Here is a 17,447-nt window from a genome sequence, read left to right on the forward strand (position 1 = left end):
GAGCTCAGCCCTTTCTAGTGACAGAGTGACAGAACCTTGTGTACTCACGCGCTTGTTGGGTACTTTCTACCTTTTGGTTACTGTGAACAGTGCTATTTTCAGTTTCTTGGTTACATATTTTGCAGTGGAGTTAGTGAACACTGTGTGGTAATTGTTCATTTTACACGGGCTATGCTGCACTATTTGCACAAGCAATGTTTAAGAGCTCCAATTTTTCCATTTCATTATAAATACTTGTTTTCTTGATTATAGCCTCGTCTGTGAAGGGGATATCACACCATGCTTTTGATGTTGAACAGTCTTTTGTGCTTGTTGACTTAGTGTGTCTTTTCTGGAGATGGAAGTAGTCAAGCTCATTTTTGAAATTTACTTGTCTTTTCATACCTAAGTTTTACAAGTTCTTGGTTATGGATAGCAGAGTGTTATTGGAGACGTGGAGTGTAACTATTTTCTTGCATTCGTGGGCTCTCTTTTTCCTCTTTGGGTAGCTTCATCTGATGCACAGAAGTTTTTAACATTAAAGACATTTTATTCTTATGTTTATTTTCCACTGCTTGTGCTCTGAAAGAGTTTGCTCGGATGCCTCAGCAGCAGCCGCCTGCCTCTCGTGTGTAATGTGCATTGTCATTGTGTCATTTCATTGTGTTTGATATACTCTAATGATTTCCCCCCTTTTAGGTTAGATTGAAAATTTAGGGGGGTTGGGGCTCAGGCCCTAAGCCCTAAGTGTCACCCTAAGTGTCAGGTCAGGGGTAGGGTCAGGGGTAGGATGAGGGTGAGGAGTTGGGTTAGAGCTGGTGCTGGGTAAGTGTTGGAGTTAGGGTTAGGGTTAGGGCTAGGGTTGGGCGTTAGGGGTTAGGATTTGGGGTTAGATGGTAGGGGGTAGGGTTAAGGTTTACAGTTAGGTTTTTGGTTTATAGTTTATGGTTAAGGTTTGGTTTAGGGCTATGGCTCGGGTTAGGGTTAGAGTTAGGGAAGCATTAGGGGTTAGGGTTCAGGTTAGGGTTAGGGATAGGGCTAGGTTTAGGGCTAAGGCTAAGGTTAGGGTCAGGGTTAGAGGTTAGCTTTAGGATTGGGGTTAAGATTAGGGGTGAGTGTTTATTTTTATTTTTTCATTTGTGTATTATCAAAGATTTATTTGAATATGTTCCAGATATTTAAAGCATGAAATAGTTTATGCCTAACATGAATTCAATACATATTGTAAATTTTGTAAATGCTAATAGCAAAGACTGTGTAGAATCGTGTACTTTTATTTTTAAAAATAACTCTTTATTAAATTTATTGGGGTGACAATGATTAATATGAACATAGAGGTTTCAGGTGTGGGTTTCTGTGTTACAAGATCTGTATATTGCTCTGTGTGCCCTCCACCCAAAGCCATATCTTCTCCCATCACCATATATTAAGACCCCTTCACCCCCCACCCCCTTCCCTCTGGCAGCCACCACACTGCTCTTTGTGTCCACCATTTTCAGTTTTATATCCCACATATGAGTGAAATCGTATGGTTCTTAGCTTTTCCTGACCGACGTATTTCCCTGAGCATAATATTCTCGAGGTCCATCCATGTTGTGGCAAATGGCAGCATCTCACCCTTTCCACGGCTGAGTAGTGTCCATCGTGTGCATGTCCCACATCTTCTTTGTCCAGTCCTCTATCGCAGGACACTTTGGTTGTCTCCACGTCTTGGCCACCATGAATAATACTGCAGTGAAAGTGGGGGTGCATATATCTTCGCGAATACGTGTTTTCGTTGTTCCAGTATACACCCAGGAGAGGGATGGCTGGGTCGTATGGTAGCTCTATTCTTAACTTGTTGAGGAATCGCCAGGCTGCTGTCCACAGAGGCTGTGCCAGTCTGCATTCCCACGAGCAGTGAGGGAGGGCTCCCTTCTCTCCACAACCCCTCCAGCACGTTATTGCTCGTCTTGTTGATAACAGCAACTCTAACAGTGCGAGGTGGTATCTCACGGCAGTTTTTGTATTTCCCTAATAGCTAGTGAGGTTGCACATCTTTTCATATCTGTTGGCTGCCTCTTTGTCTTGTTGTCAATTCCTTTTGAGGAAGAAGTTTTTAGTTGGATATAGTTCCATTCATTTACTTTTGCCTTTACTTCCCTTGCCTTTGGGGTCAAGTTCATAAATTGTTCTCTGTGGCCAAGGCCTATAAGTTTGGTGCCTATGTTTTCTTCTATGTATCTTATTGTTTCAGGTCTCACATTTAGGTCTTTGATCTATTTTGAGTTAATTCTTGTACACGCGGACAAACTGTAATCCAGTTTCATTCTTTTGCATGTGGCTTTCCAGTTTTCCCAGCACCATTTATTGAAGAGACTTTCTTTACTCCATTGTGTGTTTCTGGCTCCTTTGTTGAGAATGATCTGCCCACATACAGTGGTTTTATATCTGGGTTCTCTATTCTGTTCCACTGATCTGTGTGTCTGTTGCTGTGCCAATGCCATGCTGTGTTTTTTTTTTTTTGTTTTTTTTTTTAAATTTATCTTTATTGTTGAGAGTATTACAGGTGTCCCATTTTTTCCCAACTGACCCCCTCCACTTTGCTCCCACCCCCTCCCCAGGCCTTCACCCCATTATTGACTGTCCATGGGTTATGCATATAACTTCTTTGGTTAATCTCTTCCCACCCTCCAACCCCCTTCCCTCTTTCCTCTGAAATACGATCGTCTGTTGTCTGCGTCAATGTCTCTGGATCTATTTAGTTCGTCAGATTCTTTTGTTCATTAGCATCTTCTTAAAGAAGACCCTTCAACTTTTCCTGTAGTGCTGGTCTAGCGGTGATGAACTCCTTTAGCTTTTTCTTATCTGTGAAGCTCTTTATCTGACCTTCAATCCTAAATGAAAGCTTTGCTGGGTAGAGCAATCTTGGTTGTAGGTTATTGCTTTTCATCACTTTGAATATTTCTGGTCACTCCTTTCTGGCCTGCAAGGTTTCTGTTGAGAAATCAGCTGACAGCCGTATGGGTGCTTCCTTGTAGGGAACTAACTGCTTTTCTCTTGCTGCTTTTAAGATTCTCTTTGTCTTTAACCTTTGGCATTTTAATTATAAGTGTCTTGGTGTGAGCCTCTTTGGGTTCCTCTTGTTTGGGCCCCTCTGTGCTTCCTGGACTGGTAAGTCTATTTCTTTCCCCAGGTAGGGGGAGTTTTCTGTCATTATTTTTTCAAATAGGTTTTCAATTTCTTGCTCTCTTTCTTCCCCTTCTGGCACACCAATAATATGAATGTTGGTCCTCTTGAAGTTGTCCCAGAGGATCCTTATGCTATCTTCTTATTTCTGGATTCTTTTTTCTTTTTGCTCTTCCTGTTTTGTGTTTTTTGTTTCCTTATGTTCCAAATTGCTGATTTGATTCTCGGTGTCCTCTACTCTACTGTTGATACCCAGTAAATTATTCTTTATTTCAGTTCATGTAGCCTTAATTTCAAATTGGTACTTTATTATGTCATCGATTTTCTCAGTTATTTCCCTAATAGTCTGCTTAAACATCCTTATAAACAAAATTCTGAATTCTGTATCTGTTAGCTTGCTTGGATCTATTTCATTTAGTTCCTTTTCTGGAGATTTCTTCTGTTCTTTTGTTTGTGACATGTTTCTTTGCCTCCATATTTTGGCTGCTTCCAGGTGTTTCTTTCTATGTATTAGATAGAGCTGCTATGTCTCCTGGAATTTGTAGAGTGGTTTTGTGTAGTAGGTGTCTTGTAGTGTCGAGTGGCTCAGCCTCCCCTGTCACCTAAGCTGGGTCTTCTAGGTGCTCCCCTGTGTGGGCTGTGTGCGCTGTCCTGTTGTAGTTGAGCCTTGGTTGCTGTTGGCGTCCCTGGGAAGAATTGACCCCCAGGCCAATTGGCTGTGAGGACCAGCTTCAGCTACAGCCAAAGAGCTGCTGTGCTGGAGAAACCCCTATGGAGCAGGATTTACTTCAGTGGGGCTTTGGTGTTCACCAAGTGTGCCCTTTGAGTGTGTCACTCATTGATGTGGTAGGGTTGTAATCCAGCGTGGTCGAGGCTGACCACCAAGTGCACTGTCTCTGGGGCCTCCTGGGAGGTGCAAAGTCAGCCTGTGCCAGTGCCTTGCTCAGGGTCACCCAGCATGAGCTACACAGCAAACCATAGTTGGCTGCTACTTGTGCTGGGCTTGGAGGTGTCCAGGAGAGGCCAAGCTAGGAGCCAATGCAGGTTGCCACTACTGCCAGGCCGGGAGACATTCATCAAGCTGAATGGGGCCCGCTGCTTCTTGTTTGAGAGATTTTAGGAAAGTCCTAAGCATGAGGCTTGAGAAGCCACTTGCATAGAAAAGCCACTGGAAATGGCCTGGATGAGCTTGCAGGTGGGGAGGGGTGGGGCAAAGGCATGAGTCAGGTGCTGGCAATTCAAATAATTTACCTGCCTGCTGGCTGTGTGTGGGGAGGACTTGCCAAAGAGCAATGGCCTCTGCCAGCTCTTCTGCTTGGGAGAAAGCTGCCCCTCCACCTCTGGCCCCAATTTCAGGCAGATTAGTTCCTCCCCAAATGTCCCAGGTTCCTTTCAGGCTGCTGCCCAGCGCTGGGGCTCAGAGGGAGTGCGTGTGAGTGAGTCCGTGTGCTGTCCCTTTAAGAGGAAAGCCTGGGGCTCCCGCAGCCTCTACGACCCTCAGTGATAGTCCCACTGGTTTCATAGCCCAGAGTTGTGGGGATGTCTCTTCTGGGCCCTGGAGCCCTGGGCTGGGGGCCTGCTGTGGGGCTGGGACCCCTCCCTCCTCTGGGAAACCTCCACTGCTGAGATTCCCTCCCAGGCTTAAACCGCGGCACCGGGTGTGGGCCCGAGGCATGTGTCCTGATCCGCCCGCATCTCCGCCCCTCCTACTGGTCTCGATGCTTCTTCAGTTCCCTGGTTGTAGGGCTTCTGTTCAGCCAGATTTCAGGAGGCCCTGAGTGATGGTGGTTCTGTATTTTAGTTGTAATTTTGATGTGGTTGCAGGAGGCGGTGGGTGCAGCTGTTACCTACGCCACCGTCTTGTTTCTCTCCAGCCATGCTGTTCTGATTATCGTAGCTCTGTAGTGTAATTTGAAGTCAGGGAGTGTGATACCTCCAGCTTCCTTCTTTTTTGTCAGGATTTCCTTGGCTATTCAGGGACTTTTGTGGTTTCATACAAATCTGATGATTTCTCATTTGATTTATGTATAAAACAACACTGGTATTTTGATGGGGATGCATTAAACCTGTGTATTGCTTTTGGTAATATGGCCATTTTAACTGTGTTGATTCTTCCAACCTCTGAACACAGGATATTTTCCCATTTTGTTGTCTCATTTTCAGTCTATTTCAATAATGCTTTGTGATTTTCAGAATATAGTTCTCTCAGGTTCTTTGTTACGTTTTTTCCTGGGTACTTTATTCTTTTCATTGTAATTGCAAAAGGAATTGTGGGATTTTGTTTTCATTTCTTTTTCTGAAGTTTTGTTGTTAGTGTACAGAAAGGCAATGGGTTTTTGTACATTGAGTTTGTATCCTGCAACTTTACTGTATTTGTTTATTGTTTCTAATAGTTTTTTGGTGGAGTCTTTAGGATTTTCTAAATACAGAATCATGTCACCTGCAAAAGCATCAGTTTCAATTCTTCCTTCCCTATTTGGGTGCCTTTTATTTCTTTCTCTTGCTTGATTGCTCTGGCTGGGACTTCCAGAACTATGTTGGATAAGTGGTGGAGTGGGCATCCTTGTCTTGTTCCTGATCTTAGAAGAGAAGCTTTCAGTTTTCACCATTGAGTATGATATTAGCTGAGGGTTCATCATATATGGCCTTAATTAAATGTGAAGGAATTTTTCTTCTATTCCTATTTTATTGAGTGTTTTCATCACAAATGGATGTTGTATCTTCTCAACTGCTTTTTCTGCATCTATTGATGAGGTCATGATTTCTATCCTTTCTTTTGCTAATGTGGTGCATCACATGGATTGATTTACACATGTTAAACCATCCCTGTGCCCCTGGAATAACCCCCACGTGATGTATTATTTTTGATGCACTACAGCATTCAATTTGCTAGTCTTTTGTTCAGGATTTTTGCATCTGTATTCATCAGAGATATTGGACTGTAGTTTTCTTTTCTTGTGTTATCCTTGCCAGGTTTTAGTATCAGGGTTATATTGGCCTCATAAATGTGTTAGAAAGTATTGCCTCTCCAATTTTTTAGAAGAGTTTGAGAAGGACAGATGTTAAATCTTTGAACATTTGGTAGAGTTCACTGGTGAAGTGATCTGGTCCTGGGCTTTTATTTTTTGGGAGGTTTTCGATGGTTGTTTCAATTTCCTCACTGCTGATCAGTCTATTTAGATTTTCCAATTCTTCATGATTTAGTCTAGGGAGGTAAATATTTCTAGGAACTTATCCATTTCTTCTAGGTTATTGAATTTGGTGGCATATAGTCTTTCATAATATTCTAGTGTGATCCTCTGTAAGCACCCTGCGAGGGAGCACTTAAACATATAAAGCAACTACTCACAAACTAAAGGGAGAAACAGATCAAAACACAATCATAGTTGGGGGCCCTAATACTCCATTGGCAGCTCTAGACAGATCAACCAAACAGAAAATCAATAAAGATATATTGGCTTTAAGTGAAATGCTAGACCAAATGGACATAATTGACATTTACGGAGCCTTTCATTCCAGAACATCAGATTATACAAACTTCCCCAGGGCACATGGAACATTCTCAAGGACAGACCATGTGTTGGGTCATAGCACTAGCATCAACAAATTCACAAAGATTGAAATCATACCAAGCACAGTCTCTGGCCTCAGTGCCATGAAATTAGAAATCAACTGCAAAAAGGAAGTAAAGAAACCCACAAATACCTGGAGATTAAACAACATATTGGTAAAATATGACTGGGTCAAAGAAGAAATAAAGGATGAGCTCAAAATATATAGAGACACAAATGAGAATGACAATACAAAACCTTTGGGATGCAGCAAAAGCAGTAATAAGAGGGAAGTTTATATCATCACAGGCCTATCTCAAGAAACAAAAGAAGTCCCAAGTAAACAACCTAACATTTCATCTTAAAGATCTAGAAAAAGAACAGAAGCCACCCAAAGTCAGCAGAAGAAAGGAAATCATAAAAATTAAAGCAGAATTGAATGAAATAGAGAACAAAAAGACTGTACAAAAATTAATAAGACAAAGAGCTAGTTATTTGAAAAGATTAATAAAATTGACAAACCCCTGGCTAGAGTGTGGTTACTGTCAGGTTTGTAAAAAATAAAGTTGCATGTATACAATAGTTTTTTTCCTTCGAGTGCATCTGACGTTCACCGTCGTTTGCCAGTTCAGACCTTTACCCCCCAACACTTTATGTTTTTGTTGTTACAAATTATCCCTGTTTATGCTGTAAGGTTTTTGGTGATCTCACTTGTAGTGTTGTGACCTTTTATTCTTTGTTTCAGGTAGAATAACTCCCTTGAGTATTTCCTGCAATGGAGGTTTTCTGGTGATAAAATCTCTCAGCTTCTGTATGTCTGGGAGTCTTTATTTCTCCTTCATATTTAAAGGATACTTTTGCTGGATATATTATTTGTGGCTGGTAATTTCTCTCTTTCAGACATTTGAATATTTGGTTCCACTCTCTCTGGCTTGTAGAGTTTCTGCTAAGAAGTTGGATGAATTTCTGATGGGTTTTCCTTTGTAGGTCACTTCTTTCTTTCCCCTGGCTGCTTTGATAATGTTTTCTTTGTCATTAATTTTTGACACTTTTAGTACAATATGCCTTGGAGGGGTCTTCTTTGGATTGAAGTAACTAGGTGTTCTGTTTGCTTTTTAGATTCAAAGATCTAGTTATTTCCATAGGTTTGGGAAGTTCTCATCCACTATTTGTATGAATAGACTCTGTTCCCGTCTCCCTCTCTTCTTCTTCTGGAATGCTTATTATTCTAATGTTGCTTTTTCTGATGGAGTCAGAGAGTTCTCGTAGAGCTCTTTCATTTTTCTTTATGCTCAGGTCTCTCTTCTTTCCTCTGTGTCATTTCTAGATTCCTATCTTCAATATCACTAATTCTCTCCTCCATCTGGTTGGCTCTGTTTTCTGTGCTCAGTGGCTCATTCCTAACCTCTTTAATTGCATGTTTCATTTCCAGGATTTCTGACTGGTTCTTTTTTAAAGTTTCAATCTCTTTGGTAAAATACTCATTTTTTCATTGATTTGTTTTCTGAATGTACTGAATTGCCTTTCTGTATTTTCTCACATCTCGTTGGGTATTTTCAGGACTGCGATCTTGAAATCTCTGTCACTTATATCACATGTTTCCATGTGTTTCAGCTTGCTTTCTGGGGATTTTTCATTTTCTTTCTGATCATCCTCATTACCATGATTGTTCATGGTATTTGCTCCTCTCCTTTGTCTAGGCATGAATAGCCTTCTATAGCAGTGTTCTCTGAAAAAGTCTTTCTGCTATTTTCAAGTAAATGGTGCTGAATTGCAAGATTTTTTACCTCTGTGCTCTCCCAGACTCAACTTCCATGAGCTTCCATAGGACAGTACAGCCATGCTGCTTGGGGATGGGGTTTGATTTGCCCTCACTGTAATGGCGGCCCCAACATCCATGGGGGTCCTACCCCAAGCACCAAACCCAGGGATCAGTCACAGAGGGAAACAGTGGTTCTACTGCAATAGCTCTTTGTTTACAAATAAAATGTTCCTCAACCCGACACTGAGGGCAACAGGAGGTGAGTTTTGGGAGCACAAGGGGCAGCAGGGCTCTGTGGTTCTATTCCTTTGTCAGAGACACTCCTGCCTGACAGTGGACAGTGGCAGATCCCCACACTCTGTCAGTCATCTGCTGGCTCAGTCACTGTTCTCTCCCCTCGCCCTGCTGGGCTGCACCCCACAGTTCTCTGTTACTCCCGGCCAGCCAAAGGAAACTCCTGCTCCCATTCGTCCTCCCCTCTCCTAGCTGTGCTGCAAGCTCCTGGATACAGGGCTGCACCTGAGGGTTGTCTGAGCTCTCCTCCCTTCTTGCCTCCTGCTTATTCCCGGTTGCCCACCTTTAGATGTTTCAGTGGGTGGGTCTCTCGGGCATGCCTCTCTGTGTTGAGTAGGGAATTATGTGTTGAATTACAGTTGGTTAATTTGTTAAAATTTAAGGGGGAGAGGCCAAGGGTATCTCTCATGCCTTCATTGCTCTGACATCACTCCTCTATTGATTATATGTTATGTTATAGACTAATACATGCATTAATTATTTGGAATATGTTTCAGTCTTTGAAGAAATACACAGGTGAATTAATGTGTAGAATGTTTACACCTTCTGTGAGGTCCTATAATATAAATCCATTTTCTGTGGATGCATGTTGGAACATTCACTATATAGTTAGTTTCTTATTTATTAATTTTAGCCTTTGCTTAAAATATTTCATCAAAACCCTGCTTTGTATGTATTAATTTTAGAATGATCAAACAAGTTTTACACAATGAGTGGCTCATTGAATCTCTAAAACTGGACTATTATAATCATGTTTTGCTAGTGGCATTTACAAATGTATTCATGACATGTTATGTAATACACTAACACATACATTTTCTATTTGGAATACGTTTCAATCATTGAAGAAATACACAGGTGAATTACTGTGTAGAAAGCTCATATCTTCTGTGAAGTATAAAGCCATTTTCTGAAGGAGCATGTTAGGACATTCATTACATAGTATAAGTTTCATTTAGTAATTATAATCTTTGCTAAAAACAGTTTATCAAAATCTTGCTTCACACAAGTTAATCTGTGTGTGTGTTTTTTGTTATTGGGCATGAGAGTACTCGTACCAGAGCAAAGCCTTATAAATTTGAAATATGTGGTAATGCCTTTTATCTGCATTTTCTTGCTACTGTACTTGAGAGAATTCATACTGTAGAGAAGCTTTACAAATGTGAAACATGTGCCAAAGCCTTTGATTACATTCAACTGTTACACATAATGAGAGAATTTAAACTGGAGAGAAGCCTTTCAAATGTGGAACATGTGCCAAAGCCTTTAATAAGCATTCCCTTGTAACTGCACATAAGGGAATTCATACCCAACAGAAGCCTTACAAAAGCAAGCAGTGTGGCAAAGGTTTTATTCTGCACTCACCACTTGATTGACACAGAATTTATACTAGACAGAGCCCTAGTACTGAAGACTGCAGGAAAGCACATAACTGGACCTGCGGCCTCACTTGATACCAGAGGACAAGTACTTGAGAGAAATCCTGCATTCATACCACACAGTGAATGAACTTAGTCCAAAATAGACACGTCAGAAAACCACAGAAAATTCATTTTGCCAAGAGAACTTAAAGATATAAAAAAAGACGTCTTGAAATTTTGAATTGAAATCAAATCTAAGATATCAGTGACTATCAATCAGATATTGCTCTAAATTATTTATTATAGAGAATAATCCAAAGTTTAAAAATGTAGATGACTTACTTTTTAGGATTCTTCAAAATATCAAGAGGATGGACATTTGCATTTATATAATTACTTACACAATCTATTTTAAAAAATACTGACAGTATTTGAGATGTTTAACATATATATGAATGTGACTCCTCTCTCAAATCACGTAGTGCTATGTTTTTATTTTTAGTGTGCATGTGAAACTGTGGATTGACTGTTGTTGCCTCAGATCTGTGAGCTTTCCATATTAAGTTGGCTTCATGCATATTTACTTCTCATTGAGTATCGAGGACACTGTAATGTATTATATATGAAGAAAACCTAAACGGAGATGCTGTTTGTGGTTGACCTAGAACATTGATGTACGTCAGTCACCGTGAAGGATGTGTTTAGAGCAACATTTTTTTCAATTCATGTGATACAGGGGAATATTCTGAATTTTAAATCTTGTTACCATTTTCTCTTTAAAGAAAATAAAGTGGCAGTTTGTTAAAATCTGATGTATCTTCATAGTAACCACAGGTAGGTGTGATGAATATTAGTAGATGTGGTGGAAATAAAAGTTTCCGGAAATATCTGAGAATGTATAGAAAACTCACCCCTAAATAAATAAAATTATTATACATCCATGTTTCCCAAATAATTAGCCTCTGTTCTGAAAACCAAAAAGCCACAACACTCAGATCATTATTAGAAGATCAGGAGTGCTTTATGAATGTGTGATGTATTTGGACAAATGGCCCCACAGTGGGTTTGGCATGCTTTATTCAGCCTATGTTTGAACTTAATATTTTCATTAATAAAGCTGTATGACTGAATGTTTTTACTATCCCTCCTCGTTCAAAGTTGCAGTTAACGGTATACTCTTTGGTAACTCAGTGGAATTACTTTATTAGCAGTCCATTTCCCAGCACCCACAGACCTTAAATAATGTGAAAAGATTTCTCAGTAATTATATTTTTCTTTAAAAATGTTTTTAATCCTCACTCGAGAATGTTTATTTATTTGAGAGAGAGAGGAAAGGAAAGAGAGGAAGAGAAGCATCAGTGTGAGACAGAAACATTGACTGGCTGTTCCCCGGATGAATGTGCCCATTCGCAGTGCCTGTCGCTGAGCCCCAGCCAGCGGGACGCAGGGCTCGACCCACAGCAAGTGCGACACGTACCTACGGGGCGCAGAGACGGAACGTGGGGCAAGGGGACCGAGGAAGGGGTGTGCGCGTGTGTGTGCGCGTGTGTGTACACACCGTCTTCAGAAGGAAGGGAAAGAAGGGAATAAGTGATTTAAAGTTATGCGATAATTTACTAGAAAACTAAAAATCTAACAGATACATAATATGAATCATTTTCTGTGCATTACATTAAGTTGTTTTCCATATGCCGTGGCTCTTGAATTAAGCATCTAAAATTTCAGGTGCCTTGTTTACCTCCTGTGTCTCATATAAAACCTATTTTTTCCCTTCTCATAACTTTTTTCTTCTACGTAGGTGATGAAATACTTTTTACGAGACCCTCTCAAAGATTTTAAGAATGGTTTTTATCGAATTTAGTGGTATACAGAAATCAACTTGAAAATGGAAATAGTTCCACAGAGATCATATTAGTTGCATTTTGTTTAGCATATTTTATTTCATTTGTCTTTTAGAGAAAACACTATTAAATTAATGTCCTTTATGGATTCTCACTTTACAGAACTGATTTCACCAAAGTTACTCTACTTTCTCTGCCAATCACTGTGGCTGGAAACTTGGCAACATCATAAGCCTGTGTTTTGATGCTTATATGAAGTAAACACACACAAGACAGCACTGTCCATGCAACAGCTGCTCCCCAACGGAGAGACACCCCTTCCAGTCGCAGGGGTGCAGCACCAGGTCGCGGCAGAAAATGTACAGATGCGTCGTCAGAGAGCGACAAACACCGTGTGACTCCACTCATATGTGGAATCTAAAAAACCAAAATAAATAATTGAAACAGACTCATAAACAGACTCATTACCACAATGCTCCTGACCCCGACCCTGTGCTGCACTTCACGTCCTGGGGCTATTCTGTGGCGACCAATTTGGACTTAATATTCCCACCTCCTCCCAGCCCCCAAACCCCATCCTCTTTACCACTTGATAAAGTACATGCTTGTCTAAACACTATGCAACACACCTGAAACCACTACAAAATAATATTGAAAGTAAACAAATTAAAAAATTTAAAAAGTATAAAAAATATCCATGACGAAGAATTGGCATGAACTCTGCATGTGGAGAGAAGGCTCCTGTTCTCAGTCTGCACTACTCACTGAACTCAGGAAAATGAAATCTAATTGTTTCATTTCCTATTTCCCATCTGTCTCTCTTTTCTCATTCGTATTCTCAGCTGGAGACATCACATTCTCCTGTGAAGTGCTATGGCCACAGCATCACTGCTTTCCCTCTTCCACATCAACCACGCGAGCCCTCGAAGGTTCTGTTCAGTAATTTAGAATTTTTCTTACAATGACACACATCAGAATTTGATGAATATTTTGCATTATATTTTTCTAGAAGTATGTAGCTCACAACTCGTTTTCATGCAGAACCCTCTATATTTGAATTTGAATATGGGCTTTTGGAAAAGAGCAGAATGGCATCTGTGTGTTAGAAAATTGGAATAATCTTCCTGTTTTTGATTTTTATTAGTGTCCTAAAGAATGTCTCAGGGTGACATGATTACCTTCTCCTTTACAGAAGTGGGACCAGGACATGTTTAATAGGTTTTACCCTCACTCATATATATCTTGGTCACTATTTATAAAGAAATCTTAGACAAACAACGATAGCTTTGGTTCAAACATTTTATTACTTTGGATGCAAATTTTTTTTTTATATTCACAGCATGGCCAGAGGTATGTCCATAGGCATTACTTGGCCTTGAGTGTTCCCTAAGCCACCACCATGAGTCCCAGGGACTCCAGGTGAGCAGAGATTAAAATGAAAGCTCCACAGTCCAGTATTTCTCCAGTGTCCTGTGCTGGATGGCACAAGTTGGTAAATATCAGTTCCTGTGCATGCGTCCACGCCAAGGAACAGCACAACCATCACATAAACTGTAGACACTGGACACTGTTCTACTCTCCTTCCTGACAGACTCACCATGTGCAGCGTTCACGTCTACATACAGCTACTGATGTTGTGTGTCCGGGACTCATTACCTGGATTTGCGTCTCCACAGTTTTTTTTCTGTTATAGACCAAAGTACAGGGCTTAGAACATGCACAGAATGAAGTTGCAGCTAGATGGGATTCCATTTCCTGGGACCCTGGCGAGAAATCCTAGGCAAATGCAGCGATCTAAACGATGGGTAAGTCTGTTCTTTTGTTTCGCGTGGTGATAAATCAAACAGATGAAGCGTTGTACTTGCATTAACTGATCATTTTATTTTCATTTTATTTAGTTTTCTTTCTCTGTTGTATGTGAGCTAAGGAGACCTCTTGATGGACCACCAACAGACAGAAGAGGTGTTGTTAGTAACAGATTTCATATTCGTATTTCATTGTCATACTTAAGAATAAAGCATTTTTTCATATAGTTTCAGAGAATTCTAAGTATGAACATTAAGTCGTTTATTTTATGTAACAGGCAATTAGGTTAATAGAACAAAATCATACAAAGCCTGGGAGTATAGTTTTTATGGAAAGACAGCTCTGGAAGGAACCCAGATGCACAGGATGAGAATTTAAATGCCTTCTCTGCACCAACGCGCCCCCATCTGCCTCCTCAGAGGCTGTTCCCAGCTCTGGCCTCACCTCGGACTCTCTTCACACCAAACAGATTAGAGTCAGAATTTTGGTGGCTGATAATTTTAACTCTCTGGGCTGGTGTTTAAAATTTCAAAAACTTAAAAGCAGGTACATGAAACCAAAGACACGTTCTGGTGCCTTCACGTCATTTTCATTAAAACCTGTGCTCTGAGAGGCTCCTGTCCAGCTCTCCGCTTCCCACCCCTGCAGATTCAGGGGGGCGCGGGGGCGGGAAGCCCTGAAGAAACATCACAGCTCTGGTAAGAGAGGGGGGCGTAGAAAGGGGGAGCCCCCCTGAAGCCCGCGCTGGGCTCCGAACCCCGAGGGTTAGAGGCTGCAAAGCTCCCTCCCCTCGACACTGTGGACTGGCATCCAAAGGCTGGGATCTCAAACCCGGAGCAGAGGAGAAGGGAAGGAGTGGCCCGCGTGGAGGGCAGAGGGAGCCAGGGGAACAATGTGCCTGTAAGGAGGGGACTGCGCCTCCCAGTGAAAACACGCCCCCAATGCTGCAGACGGCACAGGTCTCTTTCACCCCGGCTGCTGCCTGTGGGAAAGGCCGTCCCACAGTGTGTGACTCCCAAATAGAAAGGGGCTGGAGGGCTGCACTGAGCAGCCACATACAGGGACTCTGCCTTCCCGTAAGGCATGGTGTAGAACCCCAGGAAGCATTTGATCTGCGCGGTGCGGGGAAGGAAATGAGAGCCCTCCTGCCGCCAGAGAGGGTCCAGAGCTGACAGAGGGCAAATCAGGACCCCAGCTCCCAGAGCTGCCAGGGTTTTTTGACCTGCTCTGTGGGGAGCTGGGGTAGAGCTCAAGGAGCTGCCCCAGCTTTACTCAGATCAGCTGTGCAGGGCAGCTACGGGGGTGAGGCTGACCTTGTGACCCCTTCTGCTTGGTACCAAGGCTCGGGGGCGACGGGACCTTGCAGGGTGGGTTCTCTGACTCTGTGTTGCTTTGTGCGCTTCTGAATTTTTCACTGCTCAACAGGTGTCCACCTTCCTGGCTTGCACTGGGGAGACAGACCAGCGAAAGCTGGGACTTGTGTCAGCATTGTGGAGAGTTTGAAGTAAGTGCCCTGTGCTTTTAGCCAAAACGAACTGGGGAAGGAGGGGTGGACGGAGGACAACTACCTTTCCTGCAGCCGGGAGCCCCGCCCCCAGTAGGAAAGGGGCTGGTTCAGCTCACTGAGGCCCCAGGTATGCCCAGCAGGGCAGAGTCCTGAGGGGGAAGGGAGATCAGCTCACAGGACAACAATACAAGAATAAGACTCTCAGGGACTATTGTTTGGGAACTGGAGGAAATCTTAAAACTCCTTCTGAGAGCTGGGCAGGCAAAGTGCTCACTGGAATTTTTTAATCAAACCCACTGAGCCCAGGCTGCTGAAACGGCCCAGACAGAAAAGGCAACAGGCTGAAGTCAATCTGAAGCTGCAGTAGGACAGAGCCTGGGGACCTAGAATCAGAGGACAGGGTAGGGCTGGGGAGCTGGCTGTGGAGCAGAGACTAACTTCCCCACAGTGAGCCTGACAGCGACACCTCTAAGGGGAGTGACACCCTGAGCTTCACTAGCCACCCTGCACCCTAAAGACTAGACTCTGGAGCAAGACCAGGCCACTACAAGGGGGAGGCAAATAGCTGACAAGAGGAGGTGGCCCACGGAGAGCCTCAGATCAACCATCTACCTGAGGACACCAGAGCCAAACCTGGACGCTCCTCACATTGGCTGGCACACAAGCACCTCCCAGGAGAACGCAAATCAGCACAAAAAACAGTGACCCGCAGACAACATAGGCTGCCCAGAAGACTCACCTGATTGACTGTTTAAAAAATTTTTTGAAAAGAGAGAAAAAAACAAATTTTTCTTTTTAAATTTAAAAATTTTTAATTAAAAAAAATTTGTTTAGCTTTGTTTTTGTTTTTTTATTTTTATTTTTTGTTTTGCTTTGCCTTGTCTTTTGTTCTATTATCAAGATTTTCTTGATATTCTCTGCTTAACTGCCAGGACATTATCATTGTAACCAGTAAGTTTACCGATTTTTCTCTGTTGTTTCCCCCGTATCTCTTACTGGTCTCCCTCCTTTCTCTGGCTTCATCTCTCTTTCTTCTTGTTCCATTGGCATAAATTTGCTTTTATTTATTTTCTTTTTTTCTTTTTCTCCCTTCTGTCTTCCTGTCTTTTTGTTTGTTTCTGTTTATCTGTTTATTGTATTTTTTTCAACTACTTTCCTATTCCTATGCTCTATCGTTAATTTTTTGCTCACCCTTCTTTTAGAATCTTTTCTCTGCCCCTTTTATCTCCCAGTAGCTTCTCTATTTTTTACTTTTACTTTTATTTTATTATTGCTTTTTTAACTTTTCATTACTATCAGCAATAATATCCATTCTCTATTTCTCTCTCTCTCTCTCTCTTTCTTTTTGCTTTAGCATTTGTGTTTTCACTTCGCTCTCCCAGTTCTACTTTCACTTGGGATGTTTTCATTGTGATTGTCTGGCTATTTTGTAAGATGCTGCTTGTTTCCTGGAAGTTTGGTTGTATATTGTCTGGCCTTGCCAGCACCTGTGCAACAGCTCACATGACATGGTGGGGCTGAGCCACACAGTTAGCCAACCTGACAGGAGAGTTCTACCAAAAATGGGTCAACAACAACCTAGACTCAATCACAATAGGAGAGCCCAAAGAACCTACAAAAAGGGAAACCCAAAAAAGGGACATGCCTAGAGAAAATAGCTCAGAAGTAGAAGGAAAACACACCACTGGGCTCCACTCGTCTCAGACTACAAAATTCCACCCCACTGGACTGGGAGACAGCAAATATATCTAATATACAGATACAAATACTAAAAGCCACCAAAAAAGGGAGACAAAGAACCCCCAAACTAAAGAAAAGGAAAATTCATCGGAAAAAGACCTTGATGAGATGGAGTTAAGCAAGTGATTAGAAATAGAGTTCAGAGTAATGGTTATAAAGATGCTCAAGGAAATTAATGAGAATAAGACACTTCATAGAAACTTATTGAAAAAACGAAAAAGTAGATAGATATCATAAACAAGAACCAGGCAGAAATGTAGAACACTATATCTGATATCAAGAATACACTGGAGGCCTGGTATTGGTACAACAACAGGCATATTGACTAACGGAATAGAACAGAGACCCCAGAAATAGACCAACACCATTATGGTCAGTTAGTATTTGACAAAGGAGGCAAGAGCATCCAATGGAGTAAAGACAGTCTCTTCAATAAGT

General features: G+C 41.8%; 1 protein-coding gene across 2 annotated transcripts in view; it reads left to right on the top strand.

Moving 5' to 3' along the window:
- LOC308547093 (UPF0488 protein C8orf33 homolog) overlaps nt 1-16,086 on the top strand; it is a 33,586-nt gene extending 17,500 nt beyond the window's left edge. The window contains exons 6-7 of one of the 2 annotated variants that reach the window (XM_081116837.1): nt 15,188-15,266; nt 15,718-16,086. In XM_081116837.1, coding sequence (XP_080972963.1) covers nt 15,188-15,266; nt 15,718-15,784 — 146 coding nt within the window. In that variant the 3' untranslated portion in view covers nt 15,785-16,086. Of the gene's footprint in view, nt 1-12,118; nt 12,252-15,187; nt 15,267-15,717 lie in introns of those variants that run through there. The other variant, XM_081116840.1, reaches the window with a different exon arrangement.
- The last annotated feature ends 1,361 nt before the right edge of the window (nt 16,087-17,447 follow it).

Source organism: Miniopterus schreibersii (genome assembly GCF_964146895.1).
Source record: "Miniopterus schreibersii genome assembly, chromosome: 17".
Classification (NCBI taxonomy): Eukaryota; Metazoa; Chordata; class Mammalia; order Chiroptera; family Miniopteridae; genus Miniopterus; species Miniopterus schreibersii.